This window comes from Hemicordylus capensis, chromosome 4, assembly GCF_027244095.1.
Source record: "Hemicordylus capensis ecotype Gifberg chromosome 4, rHemCap1.1.pri, whole genome shotgun sequence".
Taxonomy (NCBI): domain Eukaryota; kingdom Metazoa; phylum Chordata; class Lepidosauria; order Squamata; family Cordylidae; genus Hemicordylus; species Hemicordylus capensis.
Window position 1 is genome coordinate 321,300,721 of NC_069660.1, and position 18,621 is coordinate 321,319,341.

General features: G+C 62.2%; 2 protein-coding genes across 4 annotated transcripts in view; one reads left to right on the forward strand and one right to left on the reverse strand.

Moving 5' to 3' along the window:
- Positions 1 to 634: 634 nt before the first annotated feature.
- Positions 635 to 5,043, reverse strand: EXOSC4 (exosome component 4). Its single transcript, XM_053248128.1, has 3 exons — positions 4,736 to 5,043; positions 4,163 to 4,369; positions 635 to 1,384 (listed from the first exon to the last, which is right to left on the reverse strand). The coding sequence occupies exons 1-3, from the start codon at positions 4,904 to 4,906 to the stop codon at positions 1,025 to 1,027; spliced, it is 738 nt and encodes a 245-aa protein (XP_053104103.1). The 5' UTR covers positions 4,907 to 5,043; the 3' UTR covers positions 635 to 1,024.
- A 548-nt stretch (positions 5,044 to 5,591) lies between these two features.
- Positions 5,592 to 18,621, forward strand: part of OPLAH (5-oxoprolinase, ATP-hydrolysing) — a 33,456-nt gene continuing 20,426 nt past the window's right edge. For 2 of the 3 annotated variants that reach the window (XM_053248125.1, XM_053248126.1), the window contains exons 1-10: positions 5,592 to 5,858; positions 7,432 to 7,623; positions 9,265 to 9,373; positions 9,549 to 9,672; positions 11,707 to 11,902; positions 13,543 to 13,708; positions 13,857 to 13,995; positions 14,804 to 14,871; positions 15,278 to 15,531; positions 16,103 to 16,215. In XM_053248125.1, the coding sequence (XP_053104100.1) occupies positions 5,676 to 5,858; positions 7,432 to 7,623; positions 9,265 to 9,373; positions 9,549 to 9,672; positions 11,707 to 11,902; positions 13,543 to 13,708; positions 13,857 to 13,995; positions 14,804 to 14,871; positions 15,278 to 15,531; positions 16,103 to 16,215 (1,544 nt within the window). In that variant the 5' untranslated portion in view covers positions 5,592 to 5,675. Of the gene's footprint in view, positions 5,859 to 7,431; positions 7,624 to 8,181; positions 8,470 to 9,264; positions 9,374 to 9,548; positions 9,673 to 11,706; positions 11,903 to 13,542; positions 13,709 to 13,856; positions 13,996 to 14,803; positions 14,872 to 15,277; positions 15,532 to 16,102; positions 16,216 to 18,621 lie in introns of those variants that run through there. The other variant, XM_053248127.1, reaches the window with a different exon arrangement.

Sequence of the window (18,621 nt, forward strand, 5' to 3'; positions counted from 1 at the left end):
GATGGAGATACACAGGCAACATCTAGCAGAAAAGGTGTGGGTGTATCTGTATTTCTACAAACACACTTTTCAGACATCAGGACTCACGCTTCAGCTCCATGCATATCTGCTTACTGCCCCCTCTCCCAGCCTCTGCAAAATAAGTTATGCAAAGCTAAGCAGGGGTGCAGAAGCTGGCTAACCATGGGGCTTCTTGTGTGCATTTGGACTGATGGCACCAGCGGGGAGCAGGACAGCCCTCAGCAGGCTGGCAACCTAACAGGACCCTTAGTGAAGGCCAAGAGGCTTTTTTGGCCTTCCAAGTCTGGGGAAGCCAACTCCCAACACACCGACTTTTTTTGAAAAAGATTTATTCTTAGACACATTAAAAAGAGAATAAATTCTATAGAGGCAGCCTGGTGCACACACTTCTCCCAGGCAGGGGAAGGGACGGTTCCAGGAAGCAGGATTTCTCCTGATCTCATCCAGGGGGCTGACAGGGATGTGCATGAGCCTGTTCAGCATTCTATTCTTAGAACGCCAAACAGGTTCGAACACAGAGGTGGCTTACACCCCCCCCCTCACACCCTGTGTAGAAATAGTCCCACGGGGGGGGGGGGCTGCGTACCTCCTTGCCGCCCCGTTGTTTCAGTGACTGGAAGTGCTGTGCGCTTGTTGCAGGCGTGCGCACACACGGCACTTCCGGTCACTGAAACGACGGAGCGGCAAGGAGGTGCGCTGCCACCCTGAGGGACTATTTCTACACAGAGTGCCGGAGGAGGAAGCGCGGTGAGGTGGGGGTGTTAAGTGCACCCTTGCCCATCCTTAAAGGCCCCCCTGCCCCACCATCGGCTTGAAGGGAGCCAGTTCTGGGCACATCCCTTCTGGCCGATCCCCCAGAGTACGCCGTGAGTGCCAAGGGCCACGCCTGCTGCTGTGAGGAGGCCGGAGTGTCTCCTCCCACCCAACGAGAGCCAGGAGCTGCTGAAGCGCCCCCGCCAGCTGCCCCCCAGCTGCGTGGGTGGTGGTGGTGGTGTAGAGCGCCTCACTTTCCCAGCAAGACAGTGACCTCCTGCAGATGCTCCCGCACCACCTGGTCAAGCACCACGTAGACATCCTTGCAGGCCTTGCTGGCAGCCTCCATGATGCGCTCCAGGTGGTCCTCGTGCAGCCGGGCGTTCATCTCCAGCAGAGCGATCTGGTCCGACTTGGGCAGCAGCGCCAGGGCCAGCTGGGGGCCGCCAGCCGCCTCCTCGACATAGTTCAGGTCAGCCAGGGGCGTGTCTTCAATGAAGCCAACAGAGCTGGCGCACACGTAGTCCCGCATGGGGATGCCGGCGTCAATGACCGCCAGTGTGGCCGCGTTCACAGAGGCACAATAGTTCCCACCGTCCGCCTGCAGGATCTGGGGGAACACAGACAGCAGCCTCAGAAAGAGCCTCGCCCAAGACAGACCCCCGAGAGCAGACAGCCAGCACTCCAGAGCGATGCTGGACAGCCCAGTCTCCAGAGATCCCCAAATTTCAGCCAGCCAGGCAGTTGTAGGCCTTGGCCACTCCCAGGTGGCCATCAGCATCTCAGAGAGAAGGATTTCTGCACAGAAGCAAGAGGATTCAAGAGATGGGCAGGCAGGCAACCAACCAACCAACCCTACAGGCTTCACATCTGAGCTGAGAGAAGAGCTGGTCTTGTAGCAGCAAGCATGACTTGTCCCCTTAGCTAAGCAGGGTCTGCCCTGGTTGCATATGAATGGGAGAGTTGATGTGTGAGCAGAACTGTAAGAGATTCCCCTCAGCAGGGGATGGAGCCGCTCTGGGAAGAACAGAAGGTTTCAAGTTCCCTCCCTGGCAGCATCTCCCAGAGAGGGCTGAGAGAGGTTCCTGCCTGCAACCTTGGAGAAACCACTGCCAGTCTGTGAAAACGATACTGAGCTAGATAGACCAAGGGTCTGACTCCGTAGAAAGCTGCTTCCTATGCTTCTATCTGGTTTCCAGCTCACCTGGTCCTCAGTTACCTGGTCTCACTCATGAACACCAAAGCTTCTCTTCCTCTATTATTATCCCTCACCTCTCCCGCTGCCAGAGGTGAGGAAGAAAGGCTGGAAAATGAAATACAAATACAGTGAGGGAAATAAGTATTTGATCCCCTGCTGATTTTGTCCGTTTGCCCTCTGACACAGAAATGACCAGGCTATAATTGGAATGGTAGGTTTATTGTAGCTGTGAGAGACAGAACAACAACAAACAAACCCTCAAAAGCCCAGTGCCCAAAAGTCAGCGATGGATTTGCATTGTAGTGAGGGAAATAAGTATTCGATCCCTTCACAAAAGATGTCTTAGTACTTGGTGGCAAAACCCTTGTTGGCAATCACAGAGGTCAGACGTTTCTTGTAGTTGGCCACCAGGTTTGCACACAACCCAGGAGGAATGTTGTCCCACTCCTCTTTGCAGATCCTCTCCAAGTCAGAAAGGTTTCAAGGCTGATGTTTGGCAACCCGAACCTTCAGCTCCCTCCACAGATTTTCTATGGGATTAAGGTCTGGAGACTGCCTGGGCCACTCCAGGACCTTCATGTGCTTCTTCTTGAGCCACTCCTTTGTTGCCTTGGCTGTGTGTTTTGGGTCATTGTCATGCTGGAATACCCATCCACGACCCATTCTCAATGCCCTGGCTGAGGGAAGGAGGTGCTCACCCAAGATCTGACATGGTCCCATCCATTGTCCCTTCGATGCGGTGAAGGTGTCCTGTCCCCTTAGCAGAAAAACACCCCCAAAGCATAATGTGTCCAGCTCCATGTGTGATGGTGGGGATGGTGTTCTTGAGCTCATAGGCAGCATTCCTCCTCCTCCACACACGGCGAGTTGAGTTGATGCCAAAGAGCTCGATTTTGGTCTCATCTGACCACAACACTTTCGCCCAGTTCTCCTCTGGATCATTCAGATGTGCACTGGCAAACTGCAGACGGGCCTGTACATGTGCTGCCTTGAGCACATGTGCTGCCTTGAGCACACCTTGCGGGCACTGCAAGATTTCAGTCCTTCACGGCATAGTGTGTTACCAATTGTTTTCTTGGTGACTATGGTTCCAGCTGCCCTGAGATCATTGACAAGTTCCCCCCGTGTAGTTCTGGGCTGCTTTGTCACCGTTCTGATCATTGCAACTCCACGAGGTGAGATCATGCATGGAGCCCCAGACCGAGGGAGATTGACAATTATTTTGTGTTTCTTCCATTTGCGAGTTATCGTGCCAACTGTAGTCACCTTCTCACCAAGCTGCTTGGCGATAGTCTTGTAGCCCAGTCCAGCCTTGTGCAGGTCTACAACCTTGTCCCTGACATCCTTCGACAGCTCTTTGGTCTTGGGCATGGTGGTGAGTTTGGAAGCTGAGTGATTGCTTGCTTCTATGGACAGGTGTCTTTTATACAGGTACTGTAACAACCTGGGATTAGGAGCACTCCCTTACAGAGGGTGTTCCTCATCTCAGCTCATTACCTGCATATAGTGAAAAGACACCTGGGAGCCTGAAATCTTGCTGGTTGATAGGGGATCGAATACTTATTTCCCTCACTACAATGCAAATCCATTGCTGACTTTTGGGCACTGGGCTTTTGAGGGTTTGTTTGTTGTTATTCTGTCTCTCACAGCTACAATAAACCTACCATTCCAATTATAGCCTGGTCATTTCTGTGTCAGAGGGCAAACGGACAAAATCAGCAGGGGATCAAATACTTATTTCCCTCACTGTAAATAAAGCACCAGCCCATGTACTCCTCTCTGCTGGACTGCTTTGAGCGACCTGCGTTTGCCCAACGGGAGGGAGTCACTCTTAGGGCCGTTTGCAGGAGATGTGTTTGCTCTCCAGCTGATCTTCCTTGCTAGGGGTGGGTGGGCGGGGGGGGCAGGGAACCAGAGCACCAAGACAAAAAAGGTGGGGCAAAGTCGGAAGCAGCTGAAGTCCTGGCTCTTTGGGGAAGCCAGAAATACTGGCGCACCTGGCTCAGCATCCTGGCCCGAGTGTGCCCACCCACCCGCAGGCCAGGGGACTCCATCTTGGCCCCAGCAACTTGGGCGGGCCTGGGAGTGGGGAGCCCCGAGCAGGGTCCCCATCCTGCCCAGCGCTCTTCTGGCCCACCGTGGCCCTGCTCCCTCCTCCTCCTCCCCCTCGGCGGGGGGGGGGTCCCTCACCTGGACGTAGATGTCGATCTGGGAGCGAGGGTAGAGCTGGGTCAGGATGGCGGCCTCGAAGGTCTGCTTCAGGTGGAGGCTCATCTCGCTGGAGGCGCGGTCCCCGTGGGGCCTCCGCTTGCGCTCGCCGGTGCTGAAGGTGGCCATGCTGTACTGGCAGTTCACCGCCGCCTGGTCGTGCAGCGCTTTGCTGCGGGAGCCCCGCATCTATGGGGGGGGGAAGCATGAGTGGGGCTATGGGGGGGAGGCGCGACCCCCACACGCTCCCTCCCCCCACCCCACAGCCCGCCAAGTGGGGCGGGGTGGGGGGCGAGGGAGACCCACGATCCGCCTCGGCTTCCCGGAGCTCCGTGGGCTCCTCTCTCTCTCCCCCGCCCCCCCCCGCGCTGCCTGCCCAGGCTAGCCAGGCGTCAGCTCTACCAGGCGAGTGACCAGCCTGCGCGGGCAGCGCGCAGCTCCGCCCCCGCCCCCGCCCCGCGGCAGGAGAGGGGGCCAGGCAAGACGCCCCCGCCCGCAGCAGGATTGGGGTCCGGGTCCGGATCCCACTCCTCCTACCCGCCCGCGTCCCCTCACCTCGTGGGGCCCGTAGACGACGGCGAGGGCCTTGGTGTTGCCCTGCTCCAGGTAGGCGGAGCCGTCGGCCTGCGCGAAGACCCCCATGCGGGCGCGGACCTGGCGCAGCTCCCCGGCCCGCCGCCCGTCCACGCGGTAGCCCTGCTCCGACAGCAGCTCCAGCCCCGCCATGCCGCCGCCTCCTCCTCGCGGCGGGAGTGGACTACGCTTCCCAGCGTGCCCAGCGGCGCCGTGGAGTCTGGGGCGGGGCCAGGCGGGTAGCTCCGCCCTCCTCGCCTTGCCCAGAGCCGCGACGGGCGAAGCCGGGCTGCTGCTGCCGCCACCGCCCCAAGGAAAGGGGCGCCCCGCCCACTCCGGACCGAGGGGAGGGTCACGCCTGGCGTCGCCCCACCCCTGTGCAGCTTGGGGGACCGCCCCTCCCCTCGAGGTCTCCCGCCCACGCCACGTGCCGTCCAACCCGCGAAGCGGCTGCGCTGTGTCGTCGCCCCCCCCCCCGCCTGCCAGGACCCACGACGGGCTGGACTGGGCGGGGCGTAGGAGGCCGCGCCCCGCCGCTCGAGAGCACTCCGTTGACGACTAGACGACCTCGCGGGCAGCCCCTCGGCTGCTGCTGCCGCCGCCTCCGAAGGAGAGGAGGAGCCTCCCGCGCGAGGGGCGCCCGGTGGTGGAGAGGACGGCAGCGCGCCGCAAGACGCGGCGGGAGCAACAGGTTGGACGGGCCGGCGTCGAGGCTCGCTCTCTCTGCTTCTCTCCACTTGTCTCTGCGGCTGGAGAGAGGATCCCGGCGGTGTCTGGGCTGACTCGCGCCGAGGACCGAGAGAGCAGCTGCCTGCCTGCCTGCCCTGGCCAGCCCCGCTGTCCCCCCTCGCCGCAGCAACAGCAGCCGCCTGCGCCGCGCTTCTCCCCCGCTGAGTGCCCCCCGGCGCCCCCCGCCGCGGCCATGGCCGGCCCAGCAGCCCCCCCCGCGGGCAAGTTCCAGTTCGCCATCGACCGCGGCGGCACCTTCACCGACGTCTTCGCCCGCGGGCCGGGAGGCCAGGTCCGCGTGCTGAAGCTGCTCTCCGACGACCCGGGCAACTACGGCGACGCGCCCACCGAGGGCATCCGCCGCATCCTGGAGCAGGTGAGTGGGCGCCGCCCGCGGGTGCCCTCCCGAGACCCGCCGGGGCGTCCCGAAAGCCCCTCGGGGAAGAGCCCGCTTCTGCTGCGGTGGCCGTTGAGACAGGCGGCGGAGGCTCAGCCCTCCCAGGAAGGAACCCGTCTCTCCAGCGGGCCGGGCAGCCACGAAACTCCGCTGCCGCCGCCCGCCGCAACCCAGAGAGACCGCGACCGATGCTTTCCCAGAAGAGGCCCCCCCCCCCCAGTGGACGCTCCCTGCCTGAGGGCTGCAGGTGGGGCCCCTGGCAGGGAAGGGCCTCCGGGGGGGGAGCCGCTGGGCTGCTGAACTGGTGGGGCTCCTCGTCGTCCTCCTGGTGCCTGCTGGGCTTGGAGCGGAGGATGCCCCCCCCGCCCGCCCGCGGCTCCCGCTCCTGTCTTGACTGGCCCTGCTGGCCCCACCGGCTCTAGTCTGGGCCCTTCCTGGCGGAGCAGAGCCCTGCCCAAGGCGCCCACAGGTAGGTGGGGCGAGACCCCCTAGCCCAGGCGTGGAGGGTGCCAGGCGAGAGGCAGTCGGACCGGTGGAAGAGGGCCCCGTCCTCCTCCAGGTGCGGCATCCCCCCTGGTGCCCAGTGGCTGAGCTGGGGTCAGAGGGGAGCCACAAGGAGCCCCCCCCACCCAGAGGCTGGGGCTCTGGCCGCTTGTTCGCCGCCGCCCCCCCCCCCCGCAGAGGCCTCTGCTCCTGCTCCAGGCTGAGTACAAGGCTTTCTGGGCAGCTCCTGGCCCCGCAGGGCAGGCATTCCTTGGGGGCGCTGAGCCTGCACGGACACTCTCTGCTCCAGGCCCTGCCCCAAGCCCAGCTTGCCAGCCCCTGCTGCGTGGGGCCGGCTCCGGGGGTTCTTGTCTCTTCCGGAGGGGAGGGGGCGGCGGCTGCTGCTGCTGCTGCTGCTGCTGCTGCACTAGCTGAGAAGTGCTGTCTCTGCGCGGTGGCTGTGCAAAGCTGTCCTGCACTCGCAGCTGCTTCTGCTGATCTGGCGGGGGGGGGGGGTTGGCGGGGGGGGGGTTCTGGGTTTCTGCAGCTCCCAACTTGGCTAGACCACCTTTTGGGCAGGAGTGGCTCATCCCAGTGAGCTGGCGGTGGGTGGGCTCTCTGTGTGCTCCCACCCCCGCATCAAGGAGAGCTGTGCTGCCTGCAGGTGGGCCATTTGTCGGAGCTGCCTGGTCAGCCATGCAGCTTCACCTGTGGAATGGCCACTGGCAGGTGAGGAAGGAGCAGAGGCCGCTTGGGAGCTCCGGGGGGCAGAGAGGAGATCTCCCCTTTTCCTCCTCCTCCTGCTCCTCCTTCTCTCCCCTCCCCGCTTGTTAGTCTGAGCTGCTCACGAAAGGGGCAAAACTGATTCTTGCCCTGGCCTGTATTCTGCGTGCCGGGCGAGAGGGCACCCGTTGGCGCAGTCGGGGCTGCTCCGGATCAGAGCCTGTGCAGCTGCTTGTGGCGCTTGCTGCAGGGCTGCCGTCTGGGCAGGGGGCGGGTGCTGTGCCGTGACGGGGGGGCGGGGGCAGAGGGGCACACGGGGCGCCTGACCCCCCTCGGCTTCCCCCAGGAGTGCGGCGTCCCCTTCCCGAAAGAGCAGCCCCTGGACACGTCGCGCATCGAGTGGATCCGCATGGGCACCACGGTGGCCACCAACGCCTTGCTGGAGCGCAAGGGGGAGCGCCTGGCCCTGCTCATCACCAGGGGCTTCCGGGACTTGCTGCACATCGGGACCCAGGCCCGGCCCCACATCTTCGACCTGGTCAGTCAGTGCTGCCGCCTCCGCCTCCTCCGCGGGGGCCTTCAGAGCCAGGGGCAGCCCCAGGGGCGTAGCTGTAATTGAGCGAGAGGGTTCAAAGAGCACAGGCCCCCAGCCCCGGAGGGCCCCCCAGCTCCTGAGGGCCCCCCAGCTCCCTCCCTATTATCTTCATTATCTCCCTCACTCTGGGGGGCCCCCAGAGAGAGGGATGAACAGGGGTCCCCTCTCCCCTCGCTACACCCCTGCGCAGCCCCCACCCCGGAAGGAGGCTCTTGCCTTCTGGTCCCTGCCGGGCGGGGCTGTCTTCTGGGGGAGCCGGGGGGGGGGGCGTCTGCCGGTGGTGCTCTGGGATTGGCTGGCCGGGCGGAGCAGGAGCCTCTTGGCTGGCAGCCGGCTGTGCTCCAGCCGCCTGGAACAAAGGGCCGCCGCCGGGAGAGGCGAGGTGGGGGCCTGGCTGCCCTGCCCCCCCCGGAGGAGAGCGGGCTGCTGTGGCCAAGGAGGTGGTGGCGGCTGAGCGCCTCCCCCCCGCCCCCGCCCGGCTCTCCCTGCTGGGGCCCTGCGTTTCCCGCCGCCTGGATGGTCCTGGAATGCCCCCGCCACGCCCTGCTGCTCCTTGGGTTTGTTCGGCTCCCTCGGAGCCCCGCAGTTGGGAGGAGGGCGGGAGAGCGGAAGGAACCGAGGCCAGACCCCTCGACTCGCACAGGAAGCGGCCGCTTGCTGGACCAGGCCCAGCCGGGCAGCTCCATCGTGTCCCGCAGCCTCCCTCCACCAGCTGCTCCCAGAAGCATACGGAAAGGGGATGAAGGCACCGGTCCTTTGCTGCTACTTGGCGGTAGACTGCCTTTGCAGGTGGAGGCTTCTTTTCCGGGGTAGAGATAAAGAGCCGTTGTGAACTGCTTCTTCCAGGTTTTTGTCGAAGCCTTCTCAGTGCCGTCTCCCTGTACTGGGGATGACCTGCAGGGGGAGCAGCAGCTTGTGGATTGGCTTTTGGCCCCGGCATGCTGGCATCCCATGTGCTGGTTGCTGATGCCCCAAGCCAGGGGGGGGCCCTGGGAGTAGCGGAGGGGTCCCAGCCCTACTAAGGAGCTCTTACGCGGGCTGGCTCTTCTTCTGGTCTGAGAGGAGAGCTGGTCTTGAGGTAGCAAGCATGACTTGTCCCCTTAGCTAAGCAGGGTCTGCCCTGGTTGCATATGAAAGGGAGACTAGAAGTGTGAGCACTGCCAAGAGATTCCCCTCAGCAGGGGATGGAGCCGCTCTGGGAAGAGCATCTAGGCTCCAAGTTCCCTCCCAGGCAGCATCTCCAAGATAGGGCTGAGACTGAGACTCCTGCCTGCAACCTTGGAGAAGCCGCTGCCAGTCTGTGAAGACCATACTGAGATAGATAGACCAAGGGACTGACTCAGTATATGGCAGCTTCCTATGGTCCTGTGTTGGTCTGGCCCTGCTTGGAGTGGGGATGCTAATCCGTGTTGGAGGCCTTGATGACTGAATCGGGAGCTAGTTCCCCGCCCATCCCGAAGAGGCGGGGGGGGGGCCACCAGGTGCCTCTGCCGGGCCTTGGCTGGGGCAGACTCCCTGCAGCCGCCCTCTTCCGCCGAGCTGATGGCTCTTTCCCTGTGAACTCCCCCCCCGCCCCCCTTGCAGGAGGTCTCGGTGCCTGAGATGCTCTACGAGGCGGTGGTGGAGGTGGACGAGCGCCTGGCCCTGCACCGTGAGGGGTGCCGGCTCTTTGGCTCGGTTCAGCCCGTCACAGGTGGGGCTCCAGCCGGGGCAGGGCGGAGGCGGCTGGGTCTGGCCTGGGCAGTGGGAGGAGGGCTGGGCGGGGGGCTGGGGGTCTGCCAGCCGCTGGGGAGAGCCGGTGGGGGTGTGTGTGTGGGGGGGGGCCATCTCCGGCCTGCAGCCCTGTGTGGTTTCCCTCCTTTGTCCAGGCTTGACGGGGGACTCCTTGGTGGAGCAGCGGCCTGTGGACCTGGCTGCCCTGCGGGGGGCGCTGGAGGGGCTCTTGGCACGCGGGATCTGCAGCCTGGCCGTGGTTCTCCTGCACTCCTACCTGTGAGTTCTGCGCCTGCTGGGGGAGGGAGCTGCCCAGGGGCCGCGGAGCCCGTCTGCTTGCGGGGAGGCGTCTGGGGGACTTGCTTGGGCCTTTGGACACCCTGGAGCCCCCCTCGGGGTTTCCTCTCAGCCCCGATGGGCAGCCCCGTTCTGCAGGCACAGGTCTTCCCGAGGGACGGCACTGCAAGCACCAGGAGGACGATGCTCTTCCCTGACTCCGCCGCTTCCGGGGAGGGGCCTCTCCCTGCAGGTGCCGCCGGTTAGGGATGTGCACGAACCGGTTCGAACAGTGGGGGGTGCAGCTTTAAGGGCGGGGGAGGGTGCATTTACCCCTCCCCCCACTCTCCCCCCCCCGGTGCTCCGTTTGTAGTAAGTCCATGGGGCAGCGGCAGCAGCAGCATATCTCCCTGCTGCTCAGTTTGCCCCTAATTTCCTGGATATACCCAGAAGTATCTGGCGTGTAAACGGGGCGGCAGGGAGGAATGCCCCATGGACTTACTACGAACGGAGCACTGTGGGGGAAGGGGAAGAGCAGCGGGAGGGCTAAATGTACCCCCCCCGCCCTTAAAGCTGCCTCCCCTGCCCGGTTCCGTGCACATCCCTACCGAAGGTGTGCGCATCCTCCCTCTTCTATTGCAAACTGCCCCGTGGAGAAACTATATGCTCTCTCAATCGGCCATCCTCCATGGTGGCCCCACCCGGTGCTGGACTCAGAGCTGTCCTTCCCATTCTCTGTGCGCCCGCCCCCACCCTCACCCTCACCCCGGTGTGGGCGCCAATATTATGCTGGGGAATGCTTTGCCCTGTCCTCTCTCCCGCGGGGTTTTAGAGCGCCTTGTTCAGAGAGGATTCTTAACGTGTGTTGTTACAGACCGGTAGGCTTCTAATTTTAATTGGTTGGTTTGAATTGTTCTGCGTTGTGTTTTGTTGTGTTAAATTTTATATATCACTTTCATTGTGTTGCTGTTGTGAGCTGCCCCAAGAAGTATGGCGTTGGAGGGATGGGATAGAAATACCTTCGACAAGAGCAGTGAAGCGAGGGAGCGGGGAGGCGTCCTTGACCCATGCCGGTCAGCAAACCGGATTCTCCAGCCAAGCCGGGCCCCTGAGTTGCCCAGTTCAGCCCCTGGACATCCCGGGCCACACACCAGAAAGTCTGGTAGGGCAACGGGAGAAACTCGCTTTTCTGGGAGCAGGTTTTTCTCTTGGAAAGAGCAAGTTGCAGGAAGAGACCTGGAAAGTGTTGTGAGCGATGCAGGCTGAGAGGCCCCAAGGAAGTTTCTGGTGCTTGAGGTGGAATTCTGTCCCCCCACGGCTCGTCCCCCATCCCCCCACATCTGCTGGCCGTTCCCCCTCAAATCTGTAGAAAAACTACCAGGACTTGTAAATGAGCAGGGCAGAGTGGTTCGCTCCTTGCTGGGGTGTGTAAGGGATGCAGATCCCAGAACGGGGGGCTCTGCTGGGGCCCAGCTCTCGATGCCCCAATAGACCCCCCCATTCAAGTGGCAGGGTAGGTGGCGGGAGGCTTGCCGGGGCTGGCGGGCAGGGGGTGTGGGCTCCCAGGAGGGGGGTGTTGGTGCACGTGACCCTCTCTCAGAACAAATGCCGGCCCTCTTGTCAAGCACGTGGACGTTCTGAGGATGGGGGGGTGGAGATCTCTTCTGGTCTTAGCTCCCGGTCTCCCTGTCCAGTGACCCTTCTAAGGTGTGCATGTGCGTGCATGCGTGTACATGTGCCCACACATCGTTTGATGTCCACTCAGTTCACTTTCGATGCCGCTCAGGTTGAATCAGGAAAGCCCCACTCTGAATGCACATGGTGCGCACGCACTGCCTTGATATTGCCGCCCAGAACAAAACTCATTCCATGCGCACATGGAAAAAAACCTAGAACACCGTCCCTATCCCCAGGCCAGTGTGTCGGAGCCCCCAAACCGGCATCTGCTCCAGGCAGGTTCCTAGGAAGGGGCGTTGCTGTCCGCGATGGCTGCCCCCTGGCACCCACCCCCAGCTGAGCTGCCTCTCTCCCTGGCAGGTGGCCGGAGCACGAGTGGCAGGTGGGGGCGCTGGCCCGGGAGCTGGGCTTCCGCCAGGTGTCGCTCTCCTCGGAGGTGATGCCCATGGTGCGGGCTGTGCCCCGGGGCTTCACGGCTTGTGCGGACGCCTACCTCACCCCCTGCATCCGCCGCTACCTCCACAGTTTCCGGGCCGGCTTTGCTTCCCAGCTCCAGGTGAGAAGTGGGCGGCGTCTTTCTCTCCCCCTCCCCACCCTGCTCTCCTGGTGTCCTCCTCCTCCTGGCACGGCAGCTCTTGTGCTTTCAGGAGGCTCCTTCCTCCTCGCAGGCAAGGGCAGCTGGCCCATTCCATCCCACGGGAGGAGAGCGGGAGGATTTGGGCTTGGGAGACCTGAGTTCGGGTCCCACCGCTCCGGTGCTCTCCTTGTGTGGCTGTAAGCCAAATAAATCCCTGTGAGATGTATTTGTGTGCAAGGCTTTCATCACCCCATGGATATCTTCATGAAACTGAAGTTTGGGAAATTTAGGACCAACAAGACAAAGTACTTTTTCACACAGCACATAATGAATCTATGGAATTGTTTGCCACGGGATGTGGTGATGGCCACCTGCTTGGATGGCTCTAAAATGGCTTGGACAATCATAGAGGACAGGTCCATCAATGGCTACTAGTTGGGCGGCTGTGGGCCAGTCTAGCCTCAGAGGCAGGATGCCTCTCAATCCCAGCAGCAGGGGAGCCACAGCAGCAGGAGGGAGGGCAGGCCCCCACCTCTGGCCTGTGGGCTTCTCAGAGGCATCTGGTGGGCCCCTGTGTGAAACGGGATGCTGGACTAGATGGGCTTCCTTGGGCCTGATCCAGCAGGGCTGTTCTTGTGCCTCTGGGAACCCCACAGGCAAGATGTGGATGACAGCATGCCCCCTCTCCAGCTTTTGCTTGCTTGCAACTGGTATTTGAGTCTCTGAGCCTGTAGGTGATCTAGAGCCATCAAGATTAGTAGCCAGTGATAGACCTGTTCTCCATGAACCTGTCCAAGCCCCTTTTAAAGCCATCCAAGCTGGAGGCCGTCACCACATCCCATGGCAAAGAGTTCCGTAGATTAATTATGCGCTGTGTGAAAAAGTACTTCCTTTTGTCAGTCCTAAATTTCCCAACCTTCAGTTTCATGGGATGACCCCTGGTTTTAGTGTTACGTGTGTGAGAGGGAGAAGAATGTCTCTCTATCCACTTTCTCCACACCATGCATGATTTTATAGATCCCTATCACTTCTCCCCACAGTCGTCTTTTTTGTAAACTAAACCCCCCCCCCCCGGTGTTGGAGCCTGGTCTCCTAAGGAAGGTGCTCCAGGCCCTGATCCTCTTGGCTGCCCTCTTCTGCACCTTCTCCAGTTCCACAGTGTCCTCAAGACCTCTCACATGGCCTTGAGCTGCCCTCTTCCACCCAGTTTTCCATCCCTCTGGTGGCTGCTGCTGGGGTCTCCCACGTAGGTGCAATGTGACTGTGAGCACTTTTGAGGCAGGGGACCGTTTTCTCGTGCATTTTGGTCAAAAGTGGTATACAAAGATTTGTAATAACTACAAGTGGGGGTGCACCCTCCTTTGCCCAAGGTGCTCAGGCCAGGAAATGTGAGTTGACCCAGACCTTATTTTTGCAACCACCCTGCGAAGTGGGTTAGTGTGACTGGGCAGTGAGCTTCCGGCCTGAGCTGCTGGGACCTGAGCCCCGCCCGGCACCCTCTCAGCTGCACCACAAGAGAAGCTGCCCCCAGATGAGGACCGGAGGTGGGGGGACCCTTCTGGCGGTGGGAGCCCCCGTCCATGCTCTCCCGCTGCCCCGGCCGGCTCCTGTCTCCGCAGGGAGTGCCCGTCCTGTTCATGCGCTCGGATGGCGGCCTCACCCCCATGGAGGCCTTCAGTGGATCTCGCGCCATCCTGTCCGGCCCAGCGGGGGGTGTGGTGGGCTACGCAGTCACCACCTACAGCCAGGCAGACGGGCGGCCTGTCATCGGCTTTGACATGGGAGGTCAGTGGTGCTGGTGGCGGAATGAGTGGGGGGGTGTCCCTCCAGTGGGGTGAGGTGGGAGCAGGCTGAAGTCCTGGCAGTGGGGTGCCGTGGCTGGCAGGCTCCCCGCCCCCCCGCTAACCCTTGCCCTCCCCACGGTCTCCTGCAGGCACCTCCACGGACGTCAGCCGCTACGCTGGCGAGTTTGAGCACGTCTTTGAGGCCACGACGGCCGGCATCAGCATCCAGGCCCCCCAGCTCGATATCAACACGGTGGCAGCCGGGGGCGGCTCGCGGCTCTTCTTCAGGTGGGCCTGGGTCCCCCAGAGCTCCCTCCCCCGTGCTGCCTGGCCGGTTCCTGGGTGGGTGGCCCAGCTGCCGCCCCCTCCCTGCCCGGGCCGTTGAAGGCCGGTGGGAGCCCAGCAGGCAGGGCACAATCCGGACCCAGCGGCTAGGCAGTGTGTAAAGGAGAGGCCTTGAGGGGTCTTGTCTCAGCCGAAAAGAAAAGAAAAGAAAAGGCTTTGCATGCATAAGAGCTGCAGTTGGCCAAGGCTGCCTCCAGAGGCCAGCCTTTGCCTTTGCCCTTCTTCCTCTCGGAGGAGGAGGAGGAGGAGGAGTTGCCGCTGCCACCACCCACCCACCCACCCACGGGCGGCACCATCGGGAGGCAAGGGCCGGGTGCTGCCTCTTGCTTCAGAACTCGTTTCCAGACTTATGAGAATGTTATGCCTTGTTCATGCAAATCTAATTGGCTGATTAAACTCCTTCAGTGAGTTAACTTTAAGGCGTCCTTAATTGGGCAGCTGCCGCCTCCACACCCCGTCGTTACCCCAGCTGAGGCTCCCTTTGTGCCTGGCCTCGCGTCCTGCCTGCGGCGGTTCCTTTCTTTTCTATTGATGCATTCGTTGCCTGGAATATTTATCTGCCACCAGAATATATATCACCAGTTATAATGAATCACAAGAAGACAGTAAAAGTAAATAAGCAGGCAAAGCAGTATAAAAGTGAGCTTCCCTCCGCCACCCCATCCTGAATGAGCCACCACCGATCAGCCCCTGCAGTGCATTAACCCCCTCGTGGCCATCTCTCTCTCTCTCTCTCTTCCCCCCTCTGCAGGTCTGGGCTCTTTGTTGTTGGGCCTGAGTCGGCAGGGGCCCACCCTGGCCCTGCTTGCTACCGGAAGGGTGAGGCAGCCACGTCATCGTTGCCATGCAGGGCAAGAGCTTGTGGAAGGGGTGGGCCGGCTGTGGAACCTAGGAACACAGGAAGCTGCCTCCTGCCGAGTCGGACCTTTGGTCCAGCTAGTTCAGGATTGTCTACCCAGACTGGCAGTGGCTTCTCCAGGGTTGCAGGCAGGAGTCTCTCTCAGCCCCACTATCTTGGAGATGCTGCCAGGGAGGGAACTTGGAACCTAGACACTCTTCCCAAAGGGGCTCCATACCCTGAGGGGAGTATCTTCCAGTGCTCACACATGGAGTCTCCCATTCAAATGCAAACCAGGGCAGACCCTGCTTGGCCAAGGGGACAATCCATGCTTGCTGCCAGGAGACCAACTCTCCTCCTCCTCCCCCTCCCCTGCTTGGCTCCTAGGAGGGCCGCTGACAGTGACAGATGCCAACCTGTGCCTGGGCCGCCTTCTGCCCGACTACTTCCCTCGCATCTTTGGGCCAACTGAGGACCTGCCGCTCTCACAGGAAGCCACACTCCTGGCCTTCCAGGAGCTCACTGCAAAGATCAACGCCTTCCTGGGGGCTGGCTCGACCCTCCGCCCAGAGGAGGTAGCCATGGGCTTCATCCAGGTGGCCAATGAAGCCATGTGCAGGCCCATCCGGGCCTTGACGCAGGTACGGTCTTTGTTGCCCCAGGGTGGGGTGGTTCTCTCTGATTTGGGTGCTTCTCTCTGACTTGCCCCAGAACTGCACTGGGGCAGAAATGGCAGCAAGAGGGGGGTGGGGTGGGGGGTGCTGCGGCCTGGTGGCCGATGGCCCTCCCTGGGTGGCCCAAGGTGCGAGAGCCACCCGTTGTCCTTCGAGAAGCTGTTTGCCTTCTCAAAAACTGAAGGCTCAGTGGATATCTTATGGCATTGCTCAATAACGCCAGGAGCGGAAGGCAGGCGGAAGAGTCCGTGTCCTTAATTACCTTTGTCTTAACTGATGTCAGAGGTGGGGGGGGCGGAGAGCAGGAAGGAGCCCTGGGGAGCTGGGAGGGGAGCAGAGCCCGCCTTGCCCTCCACCCCCCAAGCCCTGTTCAGACTCGCTGGGTGGACTCGGCAGCCCCTGTCCTGGGGGGCCAGCGTGGAGGGCCTCTGCCTTCGCCCCGCCTTGGGCGGGCAGGGGGCGCAAGTGGGAGGAGCTGCAGCGGCCGCCTGGGTGTGGCTGCCCGCGGTTTCCCTCCCTCCCTCTGTTGTCTCGGCAGGCCCGGGGCCACGACACGTCGCGCCACGTCCTGGCCTGCTTTGGCGGAGCGGGAGGGCAGCACGCCTGCGCCATTGCCCGGGCCCTGGGCATGCCCAAGGTCTTCGTCCACAAGTACGTGTCCGGGGAGGGGCAGGAGGCCGCCCTGCACCCAAGCCAGGCGTGGGGAGGGGGCTGCAGCGTCTCTCCCGCCGCAGGGCGCAGAGCAGGAGGCCTGCTTCTCCTTGGGGCCTGCGGGAGGCGGGAAGGAAGGGACCCCCGGCCACAGGCCAAGGCTCAGGGCAGCGGCGGCAGGCACAGTGGAACCCTGTGGGGCTGAGCAGGGCAGGGGCCTCTGGGTGGCTTCATGCTGATGGTGGGGAGCCCCCAGCCCCCTTCCCCCAGGGAGGCTGCCCTCCTTGCCCTCCACTCCCTCTGTGTCCGTGGGGCTGAGGGTCCCACATCCTGCGTGTCGTCTCCGCCCCCCACCGGAGGGAACTGGAGCAGAGACCCACTGAGCGGCCTTCTACTGCACCTGACCCCGGGCCCATCCAGTGCAGTCTTGTCTCCAGTGACTGGCAGCAGCTCTTGGAGGTTCCAGGCAGGAGCCTGCCCAGCCCTCCCGGGAGGGTGCTCCCTGCCGGTGAAGAGGGTCTCCTTGAGAGGGGCCTGCCAGTGGCTCGGGGGCCCCCTCCGGCCTAGCCTGCAGGGCCCCATGTGGAGGTTGAGTGGGTGGAAGTGAGTCGCCTGGCTGGCTGGCTGGCTCTTGACGGGATGCCTGCTGCTCGGGCGCAACCCCCAGCTCTGGCCCGGCCTTGGGGGTCCCCGGCTGGCAGCGGCTTGGCCTCCGCAGCTTTGGGCCTGGTGGTGGATCCTGGTGGCTTGTTTTGGGCGGCTGCTGTGGAGTCGGTGGCCTGGAAGGTCCTGTCCTCCTCCTGCTCGTGCTCGAGAGATGACCCAGATCCTGTCAGGTGAGGGCTGGCACGCCACTTGCTCTCCTCTGGGGAGCTGATACTTAGCTGGAAGTAGGCGTGGAGGGCCGCACCCCTGCCTGAGCCCTCGTGACTTGCCAGGTTGCTTGCGAATTCCCTGGAGTTCCTTGGGGCACGGAGGAAGCAGCAGGCACCTGGCCAGGGCCCCTCCGCTCCTCCTCCTCCTGTCTGGAGCGCTTCCCCTCTGGAAGTGGCACAGAGCTGGGGGGGGGCAACGCCACCCTCCCGCTCCCAAACTTGCCTGGCAGACTCTGAGCAAGGACTTGCGGCTTCCTCCTGCCTGCCTGCCTCTGGGCACCACCTTTCCCTTCCCAACTAAGAAGAGCTCTGTGTAGTCATGCCAACTGCAAACTGAGGGGCCTTTTAGGGTGGGGGACAGCAGTTCTGTGAAACTAAGCGCATGGCGTGGAGCACACGAATCGGGAGAGAATGTTTCCTTCCTCTCTGAAGACCAAAACCAGCCTGGCGGGAGAGTTTGGACAGACGGTGGGGGGAAGGAAATCCCCCACTGCGGGGAGTGGATCTGTGCAGTTGCGGCAAGAAGTGGGGGCGATGGACCCACAGACTTCAGTGGCGATAAAGAGGCTCTCCCTCTGGGGTCCCCAGATGGTGTTAGACTGCAATTCCCAGCATGCCCTACCACAGTGGCCAAAGACCTTTGTGGCCAAGGGTGATGGGAGTTGTAGTCCCAACACCACCGGGGATCCGAGGTTTGGGTCAGATACGAGGAGGAGAAGTGGGACCGTATCGGTGGGGGGGGGGGGCTGTGGAACGTCAGGAGGGCATCGGGGGGCGGGGTGCTGTGCGTTGAGGAAGGGCTCTTGCCTTCCTGCCCTGCCGGTGGGAGGGTGGAGAGGCTTCTGGTTACCTGCTGTGGGAAATGGGATGCTGGACTCGGGGGCCCACGGTTGCCATGGGCCATGGGTTCAGCTCCCCAGAGCCAGCATCTCACTTGCTGGCCCTTTGGGGGGGTACCTGAGCCCCCGGCCTCTCCTTGGAGATCTTCTACAGCAGGGAAACGACTCCCCTGCTCCTTGCTGTCTGTGAGGTTGGGGGGCAGCCCTGGGGAAGCGACAGGGCCCGTTGGGTTTAGGCTCCCTCGTGCCCTTGAAAACCTCTCAAGGAAAGGGCAGAGCTGGGACCGGGGAGCTGCAGTTTTGACACGTTGCCCGCCTCCCCGCGTGCAGAATGGTGATTGAAAAGCTGGTGGAATTGACTGTCCGAAATCCTCTCTGGCATCCCTCGCTCGCTCGCTCGCTCATCTTTCAAATAAACTGCATTTCAAATGCACACAAAAGTGTGGTCTTCTTTGTTCTCTGCAGGGATGTTGTGAGTCGGGGGTTTTGCTCCCGCATGAGCACAGCCTAAGCTGCCAGGGCGATGTCCTGAATTGCTCCAGGTGGAGTTGTGTGGGCGGGGGGGAGCTCCCCTTAGCCAGTGTCTGTGCAGTGGAAAGCCAGCTTTGGAAGCCCAACCCCACAGAAAGGACTTGGCACCTCTCCGCGTGCAGTCAAAGGCTGCCTTGTGCGCCCCAAGAATCCTCTCTCTC